This window comes from Fukomys damarensis, unplaced genomic scaffold (assembly GCF_012274545.1).
Source record: "Fukomys damarensis isolate Sample0158 unplaced genomic scaffold, DMR_v1.0_HiC HiC_scaffold_32, whole genome shotgun sequence".
NCBI classification, from domain to species: Eukaryota; Metazoa; Chordata; class Mammalia; order Rodentia; family Bathyergidae; genus Fukomys; species Fukomys damarensis.
Genome location: NW_022900944.1, coordinates 37,318,458 through 37,338,460, shown reverse-complemented (window position 1 = coordinate 37,338,460; position 20,003 = coordinate 37,318,458). Strand labels below are relative to the sequence as shown.

At 52.8% G+C, this 20,003-nt stretch overlaps 2 protein-coding genes across 8 annotated transcripts in view; one reads left to right on the top strand and one right to left on the bottom strand.

Moving 5' to 3' along the window:
- Positions 1-12,556, top strand: part of Fcsk (fucose kinase) — a 21,320-nt gene extending 8,764 nt beyond the window's left edge. For 4 of the 7 annotated variants that reach the window (XM_010644428.3, XM_010644427.3, XM_033757882.1 and 1 more), the window contains exons 4-24: positions 200-250; positions 1,603-1,728; positions 2,030-2,102; positions 2,491-2,588; positions 2,952-3,032; positions 3,551-3,670; positions 3,832-4,003; positions 4,355-4,467; positions 4,959-5,060; positions 5,171-5,341; positions 5,773-5,837; positions 6,195-6,565; positions 7,205-7,415; positions 7,582-7,748; positions 7,836-8,057; positions 8,408-8,551; positions 8,702-8,821; positions 10,692-10,879; positions 10,959-11,058; positions 11,519-11,742; positions 11,897-12,556. In XM_010644428.3, coding sequence (XP_010642730.1) covers positions 200-250; positions 1,603-1,728; positions 2,030-2,102; positions 2,491-2,588; positions 2,952-3,032; positions 3,551-3,670; positions 3,832-4,003; positions 4,355-4,467; positions 4,959-5,060; positions 5,171-5,341; positions 5,773-5,837; positions 6,195-6,565; positions 7,205-7,415; positions 7,582-7,748; positions 7,836-8,057; positions 8,408-8,551; positions 8,702-8,821; positions 10,692-10,879; positions 10,959-11,058; positions 11,519-11,742; positions 11,897-11,983 — 3,006 coding nt within the window. In that variant the 3' untranslated portion in view covers positions 11,984-12,556. Of the gene's footprint in view, positions 1-98; positions 251-1,602; positions 1,729-2,029; positions 2,103-2,490; positions 2,589-2,951; positions 3,033-3,550; positions 3,671-3,831; positions 4,004-4,354; positions 4,468-4,958; positions 5,061-5,170; positions 5,342-5,772; positions 5,838-6,194; positions 6,566-7,204; positions 7,416-7,581; positions 7,749-7,835; positions 8,058-8,407; positions 8,552-8,701; positions 8,822-10,691; positions 10,880-10,958; positions 11,059-11,371; positions 11,743-11,896 lie in introns of those variants that run through there. The other 3 variants (XM_010644431.3, XM_010644430.3, XM_010644429.3) reach the window with 3 other exon arrangements.
- Positions 12,557-13,038: 482 nt separating this feature from the next.
- The window catches only part of Cog4 (component of oligomeric golgi complex 4), a 31,358-nt gene continuing 24,393 nt past the window's right edge, over positions 13,039-20,003 (bottom strand). The window contains exons 13-19 of the mRNA XM_010644433.2: positions 18,448-18,510; positions 16,027-16,143; positions 15,379-15,471; positions 14,378-14,461; positions 14,121-14,222; positions 13,787-13,915; positions 13,039-13,590 (exon numbers count right to left, since the gene is read on the bottom strand). Of these exons, the coding sequence (XP_010642735.1) occupies positions 13,456-13,590; positions 13,787-13,915; positions 14,121-14,222; positions 14,378-14,461; positions 15,379-15,471; positions 16,027-16,143; positions 18,448-18,510 (723 nt within the window). The 3' untranslated portion in view covers positions 13,039-13,455. The remainder of the gene's footprint in view (positions 13,591-13,786; positions 13,916-14,120; positions 14,223-14,377; positions 14,462-15,378; positions 15,472-16,026; positions 16,144-18,447; positions 18,511-20,003) is intronic.

Here is a 20,003-nt window from a genome sequence, read left to right as displayed (position 1 = left end):
TAGTGGGGATTGAACTCGGAACTTTGCGCTTGCAAGGCAGGCGGCAGCACCACTGAGCTAAATCCTTGGCCCTGCCTTTTGTTATTTCTATACTCAAGTGGGCTTGTTTGAATGGATCCTTCCCTGGACAAGAGGGAGCCATCCTTCAGGTGACATCTGCCCAAGCCCACCGCCAATAGGGCTCTCCTGCCCCTAACAGGTAGTCACGTCGGATGTCCTGCACTCGGCCTGGATCCTCATCCTGCACATGGCAAGTGGAATTCAGGGCATGGGTTACGCGGAGGGTTGGGACCCTGATTGTCAGGGTCAGGTGGGACTTTAGTGGTGTTTTATCATTGTTTGAGTGCAAAGTGTTCATCCTGCCAATCCAGGAGAATCAGAATTTATCTAAATGTCCAAAAATTGGGAACTGGCTATACAGACAGCACAGTCTCCTGGTGAAATTTTATTGAAAAGCCCACCCGTCTTGGTGCATTGACATGGAATGAGGCATGTCAGTGCTGTGACATTAGTGTCACTCGACCCTTTATGGACCTCAGTTTCCTCATCTGTAAATCGAGGATAGCAACAGTTCCTCCTTCATGTGGACATGGATGTGGGTACAGACATGCTGTCCTATCAATGCTCACAACAGGCCTGGCCCACTCTAAGTGCTCAGCAAAATGGATTTTCATTGTTAAGTGGAAATAGCGAGATGATAGAAATTTGTGTGGTATGATTTTAGTTTGTTTTCTTTTTTTGGTACTGGGGATCGATCTCAGGACCTTGTGCTTGTGATGCCGGTGGCAGCACCACTGAGCTAAGTCCCCAGCCCTGACCACAGTTTAATTGGAATTGTGATTGAGATAATTATAGATCCACATGCAAGAAATAATACAGAGAAAAATCTTTGTACACTCCACCCAGATATCCCCAGAGGTAATATTTTGCAGAATTATGATTTAATATTCCAGCCAAGATAATGACATTGACACAATTGCCAGTCTTATTTCCTGTTTTACTTGTGCATGCCTGCCTATATGTAAATTCTCTCACCCCTGCCTTTACAGAATGGTCTTATTTTTGTTTTAAAAAAATTTAAAGGAAATATGCATAAAAGGCTGAGCACAGAGTTGACCTCAGCTACTAGGGAGACTAAGGCAGGAGGATTACAGGTTCATGACCAGCCTGGACAACTTAGCAATACCATGTCTCCAGGTAAAAAAAATTTAAAAAGGGGTCTGGTATAGCTCACTAACAGGGCAAGCACAAGGCCTCAATCTCTAGTTTAAAAAAAAAGGATATAGTACCTCAAAATGAGGGCAATAGTGTCCCCGAGGTATAGTTTTTCTTTTTGCATATTTGCACTTTCTAATTTTTCGCAGTGATCATGTTAATTTAAAAAATTGTAGGGGCTGGGGATTTAGCTCAGTGGTTCTGCTGTCTGCCTCACATGCACAAGGACCCGAGTTTGATACCCAATACCCCCCCAAATTAAAAATGATAAGGGAAAATAATATTTTTATACATCCTCTGCTCAATGCCTGCCATGTTTGTCCAGCTGATGAGGTGTCCCAGTTTTTCTGTCCCCAGGGCCCCTCACCAGTCCCTGTCCCCACCCAGGGCCGAGACTTCCCCTTTGATGACTGTGGCCGGGCTTTCACCTGCCTCCCTGTGGAGAATCCCCAGGCCCCGGTGGAGGCCTTGGTCTGCAACCTGGACTGCTTACTGGACGTGATGACCCACCGGGTAATTTGGGGTGGTGGCCTAGGGGGTCCTGTCCTAGCCACTCAGTGGCTGTGTCTGCTCAGATGGGGGACACGAGGAAGAATGGGTTTCAGGGTGTCCAGAGTCACTCAGAGCCTCAAGCAGTCAGTCTCGGTCTCCTTGAGGGGGGAGATGCAGCACCAGTTGGAGTAGGGGGATGCATCAGCATTGAGGGACCCCTGGCACTTCGACCGCAGATTCCCTTTGGATGAGGTGGCCTCTGGAGTCTGCAGGACAGGCCACTGATTGCACCCTTCTTTCTTTCTCCCACCACCTCCTGCAGCTGGGCCCGGGTGCCCCACCAGGCGTGTGGGTCTGTAGCACTGACATGCTGCTGTCTGTCCCTACAAACCCTGGTGAGCCTGGGTCCCCCTTCCCTTACCACAGCCGGGGCTGGCTCTGTGTCTCTGGGCCTGCCTCACTGTCCTGTTCAGAAGGGAGGCCTTTGGTGTGGAGAATGAAGGCCAGACCAAGAGGCGGGTTTTCCCCTGCTGAGCCTTGGTCTGACTGTGTAGAACAGACATAATAGTCCTGCCCCTTCTACCCCATAGAGCTCTGTGGAAGAACTCTGGGAGAGGAGGGGTTTTCATTCTCCCAGAGGAATATCCATTTGGCTTTAGCCACCATAGTTTCCTTTTAGAGGTGCCCAGATGCCCCAGTCCTGGGCTCCTGCTTCCTCCTGGCTGGGGGACTCCGTTTGTATTGGAGACCCTGGGGTCCTTTTGACCATGACACTCCTCACAGGGATCAGCTGGGACAGCTTCCAGGGAGCCAGAGTGATCGCCCTACCTGGGAGCCCTGCCTACGCCCTGAATCATGGCATCTACCTCACAGACTCCCAGGTACTAGCTCTAGGGCCAGCCAGCGGAACCAGCCTGGCACAGCCTTCCAGGCCCTGCTTGGGGCTACCTCTCGCCTGAATCTTCCAGCATGGCTAGAGGCAGGAACAACTCTGGTGCTCACTTACTCTTCCCCAAAATGCATTTCATGCTGACTGCATGCCAGACTCTCTGCTTGGGCGCTGGGGCTCTGAAGACAGTGAAAGCCTGTCCTAAGCCATCTGTGGGTAGAAGTCTAGGTGCTAGTGTTCTCATGACATTTGCCAAACTTACTTCCTAAGTTTTCACTTGGTGACACCTATGGCTGTGCTGCCTTCCTGGTCCTCTCTTGCTCCTTTCTGTAACTGTATTCCTCCCCTGACATAGGGCTTCGTTTTGGACATTTACTACCAAGGCACTGAGGCAGAGATACAGCGGTGTGTCAGACCTGATGGACAGGTGCCACTGGTATGGCTGCTGGGTTGGGGACCTATGGGGACCTTTTGGGACAGAAGAGGGAGAGTTTGGTTTCCTTCTTGGAGAAGAGCTCTGTTCCTTCTAGAACCAGAATCTGAAGAAGTTTCTGGAATTGGCATTCAGTGGAGCACCTGGAGCAAGTTCTAAGGAAGGGGTAGCCTTGGAATTCATGGTTTTGCTCATAATTAGAAAGCTTTGAGTCAGAGGGTTCAGTTGGGAGGAGGCAGAGACCAAGACTCATGCTTCCAGAATGAAGGAGTTGGGGACATGGTCTTGGACTTGCTCAGGGGAGTGGAAAATGGTTTTAGAGGAGGCCTGAGAATTGAAGGTGGTTCCAGAGGTGCCTGGGTGGGAGTTGCTGGGGGTGCTAGGTGCTGGGTGGCTCAGAAGACCTTGGTCCCTGGTTGGCATGGCACCTGGCCTTGGGTGACCCGTGTGCATGTACCCTCCCTGGGTATGGCGAGCCTGGCCTCAGATTTCCCAGTTACCCTTGTTGGGGGTCTCTCCAGGTTTCCGGGGTTGTCTTCTTCTCTGTGGAGACTGCTGAACACCTTCTGGCCACCCATGTGAGCCCACCCTTGGATGCCTGCACCTACATGGGCCTGGACTCCGGAGCCCGGCCTGTCCAGGTGATGGGGGAGGGTGGCTGGGTGGGGGTGGGGTGCTGTGTGACCTCAGGCCAGCTCCTTCTCACTGGGTCAGCATCTCTGCAGATGGGACTGTCCCAGCTCAGCCTCGGGATTGCGCAGTCCTGCTTCAGTAATGGCTGTGCTCCTTTCCCTCGCTCCAGCTGTCTCTGTTTTTCGACATCCTGCTCTGCATGGCTCGGAACACGAGCAGAGAGGACTTCCTGTCTGGGCGGCCCCCAGAGATGGGGCAAGGTGACGTGAATGTAGTAGATTATCTGCAGGGTGCCCGGGCCCAGCTGTGGAGGGAGCTTCGCGATCAGCCACTCACCATGGGTGTGTACCTCTGTCTCCTCTCTGGGCTGGGGAGACCGTGGGCATGAGGACCCTCAGAATGAGGCTGCCCCTGCATGTTGGCCCATGTAGCTGCTCATGAGATGGATGATGATCCTCTCAGAGCCCTCCCGCTGACAGGTGTCTCTTTTCCTGTCTCTTTGGGGCTCCAGTTGTAGTCTGTTCACTTGAGGGGCTTTGAGCAGCTTGTGGCATCTCTGGATCTCAGCTTCACCTTTGGCCCAGCAGGCTCATCACCATGCTTTCCCTCCTAGTGTCCACTTGCAGGAGGCCCAACCTGGCACCAGAGCTGCAGCGGGCATGGGTTTGGGGTCAGTACTTGTGTCTTTACAGCGTATGTTCCTGACGGCAGCTACAACTACATGACCTCCTCAGCCAGTGAGTTCCTGCACAACTTCACACTGCCGTGGGTCCCTAGGGTGCAGATCGTTCACTCCCAGGTGGAGGTGAGACCTGCTTTCCCCTCAAAAGTGCCTGCTGGGTGCCTGGGGCCAGGTGGGCTGTGGGCTCCACAGAGGGGAGTAGCCCATGCTGAGAACACATTACCTGTGAGGGGAGGTGTCATCTCCGTTTTATACACGAGGCATTGAACGCTCCAAGAGGCGAAGTGCCAAGAGCACAGAGGCAGTGGGTGGCCAAGTCAGGGTTTTACATTGAGGGGTGCTTGATGGAGAGGCTGAGGACCTTTCTGCTTGGGGACACAGGCACATGTAAAGGGAAGGGTTGGAGCCATGGTGCTGAGGAAAGGGACAGGTGGGTCAGAGGTGGCCCTCTGGGGGGTGGGGTAGGAGTAGCTATGCAGGTATGAGGGAAGAGGCCCCAGGCTGGGCCAGCTGGAGGGTAGAGGGAACAGTGGGTCCTACTGCCCTACAGCTGTGGGAGGATCGGGGTGGCCCCTGGTCTTCAGCCCTCATACTCTTCCTCCTTGGCTTCATAGGAGCCGAAGCTCCTGCAGACTGGGAGCTCTGTGGTCAGCTGCCTGCTGGAGGGCCCCATCCACCTGGGGCCTGGGAGTGTCGTGCAGCACTGCCACCTGCGGGTAAGGCATGAGAGTATGGGCAGAGCGAGGGATGGTGAAGGGGCCAGGGTCCTGCATTTGTTGGGGGCCCGTGTGTCACCCACCCAGGATGTCTGTCCTCTTTCCTGCAGGGCCCCATTCACATTGGCGCTGGCTGCTTCGTGAGTAACCTGGACATAGCTCAGTCCGAGGCGCTGTGTGGCCTGGAACTGCATGACCTTTTCCTGCAGGGTCACTGCGTGCGGCTGCCTGGCTCTCTGGGTCGGGCCTTCACTCTCGTTGGCCGTCTGGATACCTGGGAAGTAGGTGTCTGCCTTACATGCTGTCCCCCCATCTTCAGGCTTTGGGGAACCCGTGGAGTCTGGTCCTTATCCTACTGCAGGGCCGTTGAGCACCAGCCTGAAGGACAGGCTGTGAGAGGGTATGGCTGGGATTCTCAGCAGGCTCTGCGAGGTGGGCTAAGTGGGATTTTTATCACCATCTTACAGGCTGGAGACTCAGGTTGGGAGGGGAGGTGACCCAGTTTGAGTCCCAGAGCCAGTTATGGAGGATCAGGTCTAGGATCCTGAATCCTGTCCAAATTCCAGGCAGCTGGGCAGGAGGAGGACTGAGGTTGTTTCAGAACATGTCTCTCAGTCCCCATCTGAGCAGTTCCCTGTCCTCTGGCCTGGTGTCCCTAATGCCTTCCCTTTAAGGCCCCCACACCCGTAATGGCTTTCCCTCTTTCCCCTAGAGACAAGGGGCAGGCACATATCTCAACATGTCCTGGAGTGAATTCTTCAAGAAGACTGGCATCCGGTAAGGTAGATGCCCGGGAGGGCCTCTGTGGGCCTTGGCCCAGTGTGGCTGCTTCTTTGAGGCATCCCCTGCACCAGAGTAGCCCTGACTCACGTTATCCCCTTGAGCCTTGGAAGTTTGGGGCAGCTGGGGTCTCTTACTTCCCCCCCGGGCAATTCTAAATACCTGGCTGTTCTCAGACTTCGGACTTCTGTTCAGTGGCCTGAGAAAGGTGGCATGGCAGTGTGGCCTCTCCAGGAACTGTCCATCTGTGCTGCCCTCTGGAGGAGTTTGTGCTGTCCATGAATGGACGGGCAGCACAGGGCTTGGGGAGGAGCCATGGCTTCCTTCTCAATGATGGACCTCTCCCCACCTCAGAGACTGGGACCTGTGGGACCCAGACACGTCTCCCACAGAGCGTCACCTTCTCAACGCCCGGCTCTTTCCTGTGCTCCACCTGTCGAGGGCCCCAGGGCCCCAGGATATGCTGTGGATGCTGGACCCCCAGGAGGATGGAGGCAAAGCCCTGCAAGCCTGGAGAGCCTCCTGGCGCCTGTCTTGGGAGCAGCTGCAGCCAAACCTGGACCGGGCTGCCACACTGGCCTCTCGCCGGGACCTGTTCTTCCTCCAGGCCCTGCGGAAGGCGAGGCGGGTGCTGGAAACCCGGCAGGACGTCAGCCTGTGCCCCTTGATCCGGGCTGCTGTCCACGAGGGCTGTCCTGCGCCCCTGCTGACCATGCTGGATCAGGGTGAGTGTGCTGGGTGTTGATGCTGGGGGTTAGGCCAGGGTCCCCTTTCCTCTGGACCATTGACTGAGGCAACTAGGGATCCAAGCAACGCTATAGCAGTGGAGACACTTGAGTTTACTTTAGGTTTCATCTCCCTCAATGAGGAGCTGGCCTCTGGATGGTCAGTGTTGGAAGAACTTCATGTTCTGTACTTGGGGTCCAGGACGTGGGTGCTGAGCTTCCCAGAGCTCTGGGGGATGTGGGTAATTCTACCTGGGGTTCCAGACACACTGCCTGGGGGCTCAGAGCCCCAGCCTTGGAGATAGCACCTACCTCATTAATGGTACCAAAGAATAATGGTGCTGGAACATCATCCCTGTTTAAGTCCCTCACCCACAGCCTTACAGCTAGTTGGTGAAGATTCTGAGACTTGAACCTAAGTGATTTGATGTCTGAGTTCTTAATTTCTAGGGGTGCTCTGGGCTTGGCTCACAAGATGACAAAACCCTGGTGGCAGGGAGTGGGACATTCATAGGCACGACACATCTTGGGCAAAACCTGGGAGGCGAGGGGTCTGGAGTTCCTGATGAGTAGCCTTTGGGGCTGAAGGTGTTGGAGGCCAGCCTCTTCCCTTGGCAGTTCTAACTTCTGGTCCTTCAGTTGCAGCGGCGGCCAGAGACCCTGGCGTGGCAGCTCGGGCTCTGGCCTGTGTGGCTGACGTACTGGGCTTCATGGCAGAGGGCCAGGGAGGCTTACGGAGCGGGCCAGCTGCCAACCCTGAGTGGGTGCGGCCTTTCTTGTACCTGGAGTGTGGTGACCTGGTGAGGGGTGTGGAGGCACTTGCCCAGGAGAGGGACAAGTGGCTGAGCAGGTGGGTGCTTTGAGAAGCCCCTGGCCCTCTAAGGAAAAGTAGCTCATGATGGTGGGACCTTAGAGAGAGGTGGGGCACCTTCGGATACTCAGCAGTCAGATCTCCTACCAGGCGGTCTTTCCCCAGCTTGGGACTCTATGCAGGTATCTCCCCTCCCTCCTGACAGGCCAGCCTTGCTGGTGAGAGCTGCTCGCCACTATGAGGGGGCTGGGCAGATCCTGATCCGCCAGGCTGTGATGACAGCCCAGGACTTTGTCTCCACCGAGCCGGTACCGCTGCTGGCACCTGGGCAGTGGGTGGTGGCCGAGTGCCCAGCCCGTGTAGATTTCTCTGGTGAGCTCCTTGTGGGAATGGGGATGAGGGTAACTGCCCCAGGGCTATGCTGGCAGGCTCTGTGACCAGCCTGTCAAACTGCCATAGGGGGCTGGAGTGACACGCCACCTCTTGCCTATGAGCTTGGTGGGGCAGTGCTGGGCCTGGCTGTGCGAGTGGATGGCCGGCGGCCCATCGGGGCCAGGGCGCGCTGCATCCCAGAGCCCGAGCTTTGGCTGGCGGTGGGGTCTCGGCAGGATGAGAAGGCTGTGAAGATAGTGTGCCAGAGCCTGGATGACCTGCAGGATTACTGCCAGCCCCATGCGCCAGGTCAGGGCACCCCACTTGGGACAGTGCAGAAGCTGGAGACCTCTGTGGGGGACTGCAGGCCACTGGGGCCTGGCCTGAGGGTTGGACAGTGTGGTTGGGGAGTCCTGAAGGAGAGGAAAGGGCTGGAAGTCATCCTGCCTGGGCACATCCAAGGGAAAAGAGATGACACACTGGCCCATGTTAGGGAGCCCATGGGCCCTTTTGTGGCTTGGGTATGGGGACAGACTGCTGCTAGGCTTTTGTCTCACCAGATGTGCCTAATTCTGGGCTGGGAAGTTGCAGGGGGAAGTGGCTGTTGGATTGGTGTCTGAGGAGAACAAATTCCTTGCTTTGTGCCCTTCCCTCTGCAGGGGCCCTGCTGAAGGCGGCCTTTATCTGTGCGGGGATTGTAGATGTCCGCTCTGAGCTCCCGCTGCACGAGCAGCTGCTGCAGACCTTTGGGGGTGGCTTTGAGCTGCACACGTGGTCTGAGCTGCCCCATGGCTCTGGTCTTGGTGAGTGGGTCCTGCCCTGTTGTCCACCTACTGTCATAGCTCTCCAGCCTCACTTGTGACCCCTTTCCCTGGCCTGTGCACAGCAGCGTGGGATGGGACTGAGCTGGCAGAGGCAGTCCATGCCTGGCCCCTTTCCTCTGCACCCCGCAGGGACTAGCAGTATCCTGGCTGGTGCTGCTCTGGCTGCCTTGCAACGGGCTGCAGGCCGGGCTATGGGCACAGAGGCCCTGATCCATGCAGTGCTGCACCTGGAGCAGGTGCTCACCACAGGTATGTGATGGCCCAGGGCAGAGGGAGGTCTCTGATACCTTCCCAAGCATCTTGGGGGGCTCCTCTATTGGTGTGGAGTATTCCAGTAGCCTCCCCTCATTGCTCATTGCTGCTGCTCCTTAAAGTTTGGGGATGGCAGGTGTGTACCACCAAACCTAGTGCAAACCAGTCTTTGTGACTCTGCCTTTATCCTGGCTGTCCTTCAGGGCCTGCGGGACAGAGCTGGGGTTTAGACCCTCGGCCTGTCCTTCTGGCAACTTGCCTCTCCCTTGGGCAGTGATCATCTGTACCTGCATCGCTCCCCAGCCATATGGTGGGGCAGCAGGGGCCCAGTCAAGGCTATGATCTAACAGGATGTTCCTCTCCTTCTGGCCACAATGGCACCTTGGAATCTGTGCACAGTGTGGAGTGGCCAGAGATCTGACTGCTTCAGATCCTAGGGTTCTGTTCACCCAGGCCTCCTCTCAGCAGGGTGCTGGAAGGAAGCTGCCAGAGACACACAGGTGCCTGATTATGGGATCTTCTCCCAGCCCTGTGGCCCAGCCCCCTCCTTTCATTGTTATGACTCATATCCCGTAATAGGTAGTCACTAGGGAAAGGGTTCCAGGGTTCCATTTCCTTTTGAGGAAGTTTTGGTTTGAGTTTTTTATTTGGTCAACAGATATGTATTTATTGAGGACCCACTGTTGAGTCCTGGGGATAAAATGAGCAAAAACAAGGTCCTTGCCCTGAACAGTCATGAGGTAGGAGGGAGATGAGTATTAATAACCACTCAAGAGAATGTTTCTTTCCAGACTGTTAAGTGCCCTGAAGGAGAGGGGCACACTTAGGAGTTTGACATTTCCCGTTCTGTCCTACCACTGTGTTCTGGCTGTTAAAAGTCTCAGCTGCACCCTGCCATCTGCATTCTGTGTTTGCAAGCCCTCCCTCAAATATCGAAGGCCTAGCTACAGTGGTACACACCTGTATCCCAGCACTGAGGGAGGCGGAGGCAGGAACATCATAAGTTTGAGTCCTACCTAGGTAACTTAGTGAGATCCTGTCTCAAAATAAAGGACTGGGGATGTAGCTCAGTGGTAGAGTGCCTTTAGGTTCAATTCTCAGTGCAGCCCCCCACATTAAAAGCCTGTTCCAGTAGTTATTATTTTGTCTGTCTCTCCTTCATTCTTTGAATGCCTTGCCTATGTTAGGAAAGTGCACATTGAGCTACATCCCTAGCCCTTTTAATATTTTTTTTTTGAGACAGGGTCTCACTAAGTTGCCCAGGCTAGCCTTGAACTTGTGATCCTCCTGCCTCATCCTCCTGAGTGTCTAAGATTACAGGCCTGCACCACTTCACCTAGCTTTGTCATTTTCATATATCTGCAAGGGGAAGAGACCATACTTTTCATTACTAAAGCAAAATGTATACAGCTCTTTCAAGTTAAAAAGAGAAAAATGAAGTACTAAAAAGCCTATTTGTAACATAAACACTCTTGAGAAGACAAGGTACAGGGGGATCACTAGGTCACAGGGATGTCTTGTTCCCTTTCCTCTGGCTCAAGTCCCTTGAGGGGAGATGTTAGTGCACAGCCTTTGGATGTGGTTGACACATTAGGTCTGCATTGAAAGGGAAGCTGGGCTGGGGATTTAGCTCAGTGGTTCTGGTGCCTGCCTCACCAGCACAAGGACCTGAGTTCAAGCCCTGGTACCAAAAAAAGAAAGAAAAGAAAGGGAAGCCTTGTGCTTTGTGCTTTGGACTGCAGCCCCTCCCTTGCTGGAGGTGGCTTGTTCCCACCCAGAGCCGCACTGCTCACCTGTCCCAGCTGGTGGTCAGGAGCCTGGCCTGAGCCAAATAGGCTTCAACAGTGACAGGGCCCTGGGCTTGCAGGAGGTGGCTGGCAGGACCAGGTGGGCGGCCTGATACCTGGCATCAAGGTGGGGCGCTCCCAGGCCCAGCTGCCACTGAAGGTGGAGGTGGAAGAGATCACTGTGCCTGAAGGCTTTGTCCAGAAGCTCAATGAACACTTGCTCCTCGTCTATACTGGCAAGACCCGCCTGGCGCGGAATTTGCTGCAGGTAACTTAGCCCAGGGTGACGGGGGGCAGACGGCTCAGCTGGGCTGGGACTCTCATGGCGCCTCCTCATGTCTCTGCAGGATGTGCTGAGGAGCTGGTTTGCCCGGCTGCCTGACGTGGTGCACAATGCTCATAGTCTGGTGTGGCAGACAGAGGAGTGCGCTGAAGCCTTCCGCCAAGGTGAGGGAGCTCTTCTGGGGGAGCTTGGTGTGTCAGGAGCGAGCACCTTGTCACTTAAGGACCTCAGAGGCAGGGTCCCTTTGCAAGGCTCAGCACAGGTGTCCGATTATTAGGTCCTGGGGACAGAAGTCTCCTGTGTCTAATCCTGGGAAGCTGAATCTCAGGACCAAATCTGCTTCATGGGAAGGGTCCTCCAGCCCCACCTGCCAGGAAGCAGATGGGGAAGAGGCTTGGCAATGTGCAGGGAATTCAGAGAACAGGGCTCCACGTGTGTGCTACAGGGGTACCACGTTGGTTGGTTTGTGCACTTTAGTCCACAGCCTGGTGCAGGAGGGAGTTTTACCGCTCCTGTTTCCAGCCAGCACTGAAGTTGGGCTATGCGGATACCTGCATTTCATTCACTCCATAAAGGGGCACTGAGTACCTAGGCCTGGGAACACAACTCCTCACTGACCCACAGGAAATCTGCCTCTTCTGGGCCTGTACCTGACTTCTTACTGGGAGCAGAAGAAGCTCATGGCTCCAGGTTGTGAACCCCTCGCTGTGCGGCGGATGATGGACGTCCTGGCTCCCTATGTGCATGGCCAGAGCCTGGCAGGGGCAGGCGGCGGGGGCTTTCTCTATCTGTTGACTAAGGAACCACAGCAAAAGGAAGTTGTGGAGGCTGTGCTGGCCAACACCGAGGTATAGGATGGTGTCGGGGTTGGTAGCTGGTAGGGAAAAGGACCTCACTGTGGCCTGCCAGCTCACCAGGGGCTGTATGTGCAAGACCCCTGGCCCTGTTCTCAGCCTCCAGAAGGCCTGAGTTTCCCTCTAACCACCTTCTGTTCTCTCCAAGGGCCTTGGCAGCTATAGCGTCCATCTGGTGGAAGTGGACATTCAGGGCCTGAGCCTGCAGTTGCTGGGGAGTGAGAGCTCCACCTGAGGCCCAGCGCCATGGGGCCCTCTTGAGTAGGCAACACCAGAGCTACAGCTACTGCGCCTTTTCTTCCGTTGTGGGAGCTCTCAGCCTTACATCCCCACCCACCTCTTTGAATTTGTGCCACAGAAAGCAAGACTTAGGCAAGGGAGGCAGAATTTGGCGACTGGACTGTACCTTTTGGTATCAATGGCTAAGGCTTGGCCTCTGTTACATCTGGACTAAGGGCCAAAGCTGTCCCATGTGTCCTTTACAAATTGCATGGCTCAGTACAGCTTTGGCCTTCTCTGTCCACTAGGGTCCTGGGAGAAGGGGATGATAACCAGCCACAGCAGATGGCTGGGGTCCCTTGGTAAGGCTGACCCTAGATGCCCTTTGAAGCATTTGTGATGGCCTGGTTAAGGTTGTAGACTCTTATGCTCATGACTCCACTGCCTTCCTGGAGAAGTGCGGTGAGGTTTGTGGCACTGAACAGGTGTGGTCCTGCAGCAAGTCCCTGGCAATGGCCTTAGCCAGCAACAATACAGACAGTGCTACGTGAGCATGGGCAAGGGGATCTCAAGACTGAAATTCTGGGAATAAATTAACTTTGTCTTGTAAAGTTGTCCTCAGAAAGCTTTCTTCTTTTTGCCTGGAGCAATTCCCACTTCCCCTGGCACTGTGAGAAACTGTCCCTGGGATGACCCAGCTGGTGGCGCTGTGGGCCCACGAGGGAGGATAAAGGGCCAGGACTGGAAGAGGGTCCCAGAGCGGCTGGGAGGTGTGACAGGAGGCCAAGACCTTGGGCATCTGACTTCACATCTCCGTGTGACTGTGGACCCGTCCTGCCCCAGCGCAACCAGCCCTCCCTAGAACTAGCATACTGGCATCTTCCCAGCAATGTCTTTATTTTTTTTTTGGTACCAGGGATAAAGCTCCAGCCCTTGTGCTTGTGAGGCAGATGGTGGAACCATTACGCCAAATCCCTGGTCCTGCAGTGTCTTTATTTTGATGTTTATTCCTAAACATCACAGCCTCATCTTTTTTTTTTGGTGATTTTTTTTTGGAGGGGGGTACTGGGGATTGAACTCGGGTCCTTGCACCTGCGAGGCAGGCAGCGGAACCACTGGGCTAAATCCCCTGCCCCACAGCCTCATCTTGATGTCAACCCTGATTCCCAAGATCCCACATGCACCCAGGTCCTCGGAGGCTGGTGGGCAGCATGTTTGGGGCCAGAGAGTGACCACCCACACAGAAGGCTGGCCTGGCCTGCACACTGCCTGCTCTGGTTTTCCCCAGTTCCTAGTGGGCAGAGGCTGCCCCTAAAACACATCAGCTAGGACTCAGGGCAAATGCGGAGTGAGTCCAGCCTGTTTCCTGTCAGTGGTGGAATGGTCTGGGCTCTGAGAGCTCCTGGAAGCTAGACAGCCACGCAGCTCCTTGGCTTTGGCCGGTGGACAGGTGCTGAGTGTTACGGGCCAGTGGGTTCACTGTAGGCCCTATAGGCGCAGCCGCTTGATGTCCTCATGCCGGAAGTCTATGCGCAGAGCCAGCACCTGGCGTACTTCAGCAGGGGTGAGGCGCCAGGTCAATGGGCCAGAGTTGGCACCCCAGTAATCTAGGATCTCAGTCACCTGGGGGAGGGAATGGAGACCATTCAGCAAGGTGGGGTTATCCTGTGGGGAGGCCCCAGGTTCCTCCAAGGGCAAAAGTAGGGGTACAGGGTTGGCGGGAGTAGGATGCTGGCAGATATGGTGTGATAGGACCCAAATTTTATCTTTGGCTCTTTCCAGTCACCTTTCCCTGCGAGACTGAGGGAGCCCCACATACCCGCTCCAGATTCAGGATCGTGGCCATCTGGGAAAGCCGGGCAAACTTGTCTCGTATGGTCCAGGTGGTCACCGTGGTAAGGTAGGCAATGAGTGACCTCAGCTCCTTGTCAAACTGCAGCCCGCCCAGCTGCAGAACAGAAGCCTTAGTCTCTCTATAAGCCTGGCCTGTGGCCAAGCAGAACCAGCCCCCGCTGCCCCTTAGGCAGGTGCTGTGGCTACACTGTGCTCTGGGGCTCAGAAGCCAGGGCAGGACTGGGTGCCCATGCATAGGATCTATAGGTGGCAGAAAGGTGGTGACATTTCCCTCGGAAGATGAGAAGCCCTGATCTTACCCGGTTGAAGGAGGATTTCAGCACCACTTTCTCTAACTCGACGGCAACAAGGCTGGTCAGGAGGCTGGTCAGGCTGTCATAGATGACTGGAGACAGGCTGGTCTGCAGAGAGGAGTGATAGCCATGGGAGCTCTCCCTGGCCTGTTTCCCACTGGAGTCTCCAGGGGAGGGGACAGTTATGGGGCACGGAAAGGCTTGTAAAGTGTGTCGCAGGAGTGACAAACCCAGGTAGGTTACTTCCATAAGCCCTGACTCACCTTGAACTCTGACATTTGCTGCTCCAGGTTAAGGATGAACTGTTGTACCCAAGGGTCATTGGCCTCATAGTCGTTGAATTCTTCCTATTGTCAGGAAGCAAGGAGGAGCAGTGTTATGGACTTCTCAGAAGTACCGCTGACCCCCACTCCACCTCTATCCCTCTAAGAAAAAGCTGTGAGAGGTCCTGGCTCCTTGTAGCCTGATGCCTCTAGCTTGTTTATTAATTTAGAGAGATGGTCTTGCTATGTAGTTTAGTTTGGCCTTGAACTCACTACTTAGCCCAGGCTGGCCTCCAGTTGGCAGGGATCATCTTGCCTCAGCCTCCTGAGTGCTGGGATTATGGGCGTGCGCCACCACACCCAGCTCTGATCCCTCCAGTTTAAAATCAGCTTGATCCCTGGGCTGGCAGAACCTGCTGCGGTATCACTGTGGCTCCCGTCAGCAAATAGTCCTGGGCCATAGCAGTAGCCCCCAGATCGAGGTAAGGTCATTGTTCCCTCCTGTGGCTCATGTTCTACAGGAGTAAAGTCACTCAGCTAGGAGACAAAAGCTACTTAGACTATGACAGGTAGACACAAAACAGCCTCAGTAAGCCGGGCATGGTGGCATACACCTGCAGTCCCAGCATTCTGGAAGGTTAAGGCAGAAGGATTTTGGACAGTTTTGAGTTCAAGTCCAGCCTGGTCAATTTAGCAGACTTAGAAAGACCCTGTCTCAAAACATAGAAGAACAAGGGCTGGGATGTAGCTCAAGTGTGAAGGCTGTGGGTTCAATTTCCAACACCACACAAACAAACCAAACAAATGGATTTTTCAGGTCAAGACAAACTCCCTTCACATTATTTCTGAGCCTTCCGACTATAGGAGCAAGCTGTTTCCTGTCTCGGTGGGCTGGGAAGCAGGTAAGGTCCAGTATGTTTAGAAAGCCGCACTGTCCTCCGGCGGGGGAGAAGAGGGCAAGGAGGAAGCCCAGACTAGATGGCTGCTGTGGTCAGGCTGACCTCCTCAATGTTGTGGGAGACGGAGAGAAAAGTGTTGATCCATGGCTGCACCTGCGGCTTCACTGCTGTGCTGCTGAGCTCCGCCAGCCCTTCCTGCACAGGGACGGAGAGAGACACATCTGACACACATGCCCCACCCCTGCCCCCTCTCCTCCTCCTGCCCCTTCATTGACCCTTAGGGCTCTCTGGCAGCTCTGAGACTCTCTGCACACCTGGTAGGAAGCACAGAGATTATGCTAACAAAATGACTCAGGAACAACACATCCAGATCTGTACACATTCAGGTCTAGAGACGAGGTTGAGGCTCATCTAGTATCTCACCAGGAGATTTCAGAGTGCCTGGTGCTACTAAGGCCAAGCATCAGATCAGAGTAACCATGTGGTTCTTTTCCTCTGAGGATCTTTCTGAGGGCTCTTGTCATTGTGAGGCGAAGTGGAGCCTCTAGAGGACCAGACAGTTGCTTGTCAATGTGACAACTGAATTGCTAAGAAACCAGTGGAGCCTTTAGTCTCAAGGGAACTTTGCATAACTTCACTGGCTTGCATGCCACCCCCCACCACACTCCTCCATCTCCTTGTATTCAGTGACACCCATAGTAACTGGTGAATGGACACAGGACCTGGGCAGCAGCTGAACCTGGGACTTACCTGTAAGAGGTCTCGGAATTTGTTGGACACAGCAGCCAAGTCAGAAAGGCAGCTATCAAATTTGGCTTGGGCCTGCTCCCCTCCAATGCCCTGGCTGAATAGTTTGGTGCAGTCACTCTAGGGGAGACATGGCACATGGCGTTAGACCACTGGGCATGCCAAAGACAAAAAGACAAGGGAATGTCAGGGGCACCTCACACCACACTGCTATGGCCTACCCTAGGCAAGAAAATCAAGGTTCTGTCCAAATGGCTTTCCACTTGGCTCCCACTTTCCCTTTGGATATGGGGTAGCAGTATCAGGGTAAATAAGAAAAAAATACCAGAATTTTTTTTTGTTTTTTGTACCGCGGATCGAACTCAGGACCTTGCGCTTTTAAGGCAGGAGGAGGAACCACTGAGCTAAATCCCCGGCCCTAGAAAAAAATTTTTTTATACCTTTACAGCCACATATTTCTAGGTTCAATTCTGGCTCAGTCATTATTCATCAAATGAACATGGACAAATGATTTAAAGCTTCCAAGCTTTAATTTCTCCATCTATAAAATGGGAACCAGACTTCTGCTCCCTTGGTGATTGTGACAGTTTTATGAGATGCTGCAAGTGCTTAGCCCAATGCCTGTGCACCACCACACCTGACTCAGTTATGAATTTTTCATATTTTCCAATATCTTACTTCAAAATCTTAAAGATTTATGTTATGGATGAAGCCAGCAATATAATCTAAAGGACCATAGCTTAGCCAGGTATGGTGGTGCACACCCATATTTCTGGCACTGGGAGGCTGAGGCAGGAGGATAAAAGCTCAAGTCCAGCCTGGGCAACTTAGCAAGAACCTACCTCAAAATAAAAAATAAAAAGGGGGTCTGGGGATTTAGCTCAGTGGTTCCACCGCCTGCCTCACAAGCACAAGGTCCCAACTTTGATCCCTGGTAACCCCCCCCAAAAAAAATAAATAAAAAGGGGCTCAGTGTGGAGGGCTAATAAAAAATAAAAAAGGGTTCAGTGCGAAGGTCCTAGGTTCAATCCCCTGATGCAGCTAAGGAGGTGCAGCTAAGAGGTAGGACACTTGCCTAGCAGGCATGAGGCCTTGGGTTTGATCACTAGCACAATGAAAACAAACAAATGATGATCGTTATCTTGTTGAACACTACTAGACTATACTTTGGTTCGCTCTACCACCTTATTTTACCCCATGTTAAGGCCTTGTGGGGTAAATCCCTAAACTGGTCCACATTTCACTGTTCTCTGTGAGCTCCCTCAGGAGCCCTATTAATTACTAGGCCTGTGTGCAGGCTCCAGCCTCCTCCTTAGTTGCCAGCCCCACTCCACATCAGCTCCTTTTTCAGAGACTGAGTCTAGGAGTGGAAGAACTGGGCACCTCATGTCCTAATACTCAGCAAAGTAATCACTCCATGCTGTTTTTTTTTTTTTTTTTTTTTTTTTTTGGTACTAGGGATTGAACTTGGGACCTTGGGATTACGAGGCAGGTGGTAGAACCACTGAGCTAAATTCCTGACCCTATGCTGTTGTTTTTAAAAGTGTGGTTTCAATTAATAAGATCCACTGAATGCTTCTCGTGACGAGGTGCTTTATACAATATTGCATTCAACCCACCACAACCCTGTGAAGCAGGGGTTCTGGCCTCTTTTTACAAACAAGGGGATGGGGCTTAGGGAGATTATAAAACTTGCCTGATACCACACAACTGCTCAGAGGTCAAATGGAGATTAAAACTTCATGTGTCTCATTTCAAAGCCCAAGCAATTTCCACGACACTCTGCTGCCTTCCTTAAATAAATAGCAGCAGGCTTCGTCATTAAAAAAACCGCTTTATTATAAATTTCATTCAACCCTGGTTTTTATTAGGCTGCTCAACAAACTTAAAATAGGGCAAGATGGAAGTCTGTACTCATTTCATGGATGAGGGAACTGAGTTTCAGAGCATTAAGGGACTTGGTAAAGGTCATATGCCAAGTATGTGCTGGACAATGTACTGTGTGTGGCGGGGGGGCTTCCTGTTTTTGTTTCTAGTATTGGGGACTGCACCCAGGGCCTCTGCATGGAGCTACACCCCCAGACCATTTTTAATTTTTTATTTTGAGACAAGGTCTCTAAAGTAACTGTTGCCCAGGCTGGGCTTGGGACTTGTGATCCTCCTTACCTCAGCCTCCCGGGGTGCTAGGATTATAGGTGTGAACCACCACACCTGGCTCTAATTTGAATTCAGATCTTCCAACTCTTGAGCCAGACCTTTTCCCACTGGTCCATACATGCTTTGTTACCATGTCAATCACCAGTGAATCCCTAGACATGTGGCCCTGTGGTAGGGAATGGTCTGGTCCCCACCAGGATGAACGTACAGGACTCTCTCAAAACGATAGTCATAGCTGTGGAAAGCCGACAGCCATTTCCCTTGTACCTCCAGAGTCTTCTTCAGAGTGGAGATGTTTTCACTACAGACTTCCACATTGTTCAGAGTCACCTGGGAGAAGAAGAAGGAAGAACGTGACTTTTTGCCCCCTGGGCTTTCTGGCCACTCCAATGCCAGACTGGCTGACAGCTGGACCACAGGACTGTCAGAAGGGCTGGCTGGGTTTTAGACTTAGGCTGAGGAAAGCTGCACCACTGTCAGCTAAGGTCTCAGATGGGGCAGGACAGTGAGCCAGCTCATCCTCCTCCTGTGCCTGACACATCGGACTGCACATACACTGAACCCAGGCTCTGCTATTTGTGCTCCAGATCACTTCCAGACCAAAAACGATTTCAGTGCACTGGTCTGGGATAAATTTTGGGGCTTCAAACTGGCAGGCAAAAGTTAGGGATATAGAGTCTAACACCTAGCAGGCATTTCCCAATTTATCCTCTCACTGACTCTACAGAAATCCCCTCACTGCCATGTATTATCTATCAAACCCAGTTTGTAGGAGGTAGAAATGAGACTCCTCAGAAGGTGAAATGGTTCACCAAGGTCGGCCAACTGATTCAGCAAGTATTTCTGAGTACTTGCTAGGAGCCAGGCACTGTTCTAGACCCTGGGGAGAAGCAAAGAAAATGGACAAAATTCACTCCCTTGAGGCAGAGAGTATAGTTCAGTGGAACTGCACATGCTTAGCATGCATGAGGCCCTGGATTCCATCTCCAGTATAAAACAAAACAAAACAAACATGCGCGCGCGCGCGCGCGCGCGCGCGCGTGTGTGTGTGTGTGTATTTTTTTTTTTGTACTGGGGATTGAACTTGGGTCCCTGTGTTTGTAAGACAGCAGAAGCACTGAGCTAAATCCCTGGCCCTGCTTCCTCATAGAATTGATCTTCCAGAAGGGAAATCAGATGGTAAACAAATATATGATGTCAGGCAGTAATAAATGCCTTGAAGAAAAATAAAACAGGTATGGGGACAGAAACTCAGAGTGACAAAGCCACAAAAGTGGCTTTTTTACAATTCTGGAGTCCCTAACTCCTGGCCAAGGGGCTCTTCTTTCATTACCCACCTACCCTAGAGACTAGGTGTAGAAATACCAGTTATAAAAATAGAAGTTTTTTTTTTTTTTCTGGTACCACGGATTGAACTCAGGACCCTGCACTTGCAAGGCAGGCACAGTGCCACTGAGCTACATCCCTGGCCCTGGCAAAACTTGAAAAAAGTGATAATCAAGGCACAGACTGCTACGGCTGTTTAGAGAAAAAGAACTATTTTGGTCAGGCATTTAAGGAAAACTGTGTAGCAGAACTGGTGGCTCAGCTGAATTTAAAAGGTTCTTATGAGGTCACTGTCCCTTTTCTTTTCTTTTTTCTTTCTGCAGTGCTGGGGATGGAACCCAAGGTCTTGTGCATGCTGTGCAAGTGCTCGACCCCAGCCCGTGGATATTTTCTTAGTGTTTACTTTTCTCTTTCTTTCTTTCTATCTATCTGAGACAGAGTCTCCCTAGGTAGTTCAGGGTAGTCTTTTTTTTTTTTTTTTTTTTTTTTTTTTTTTG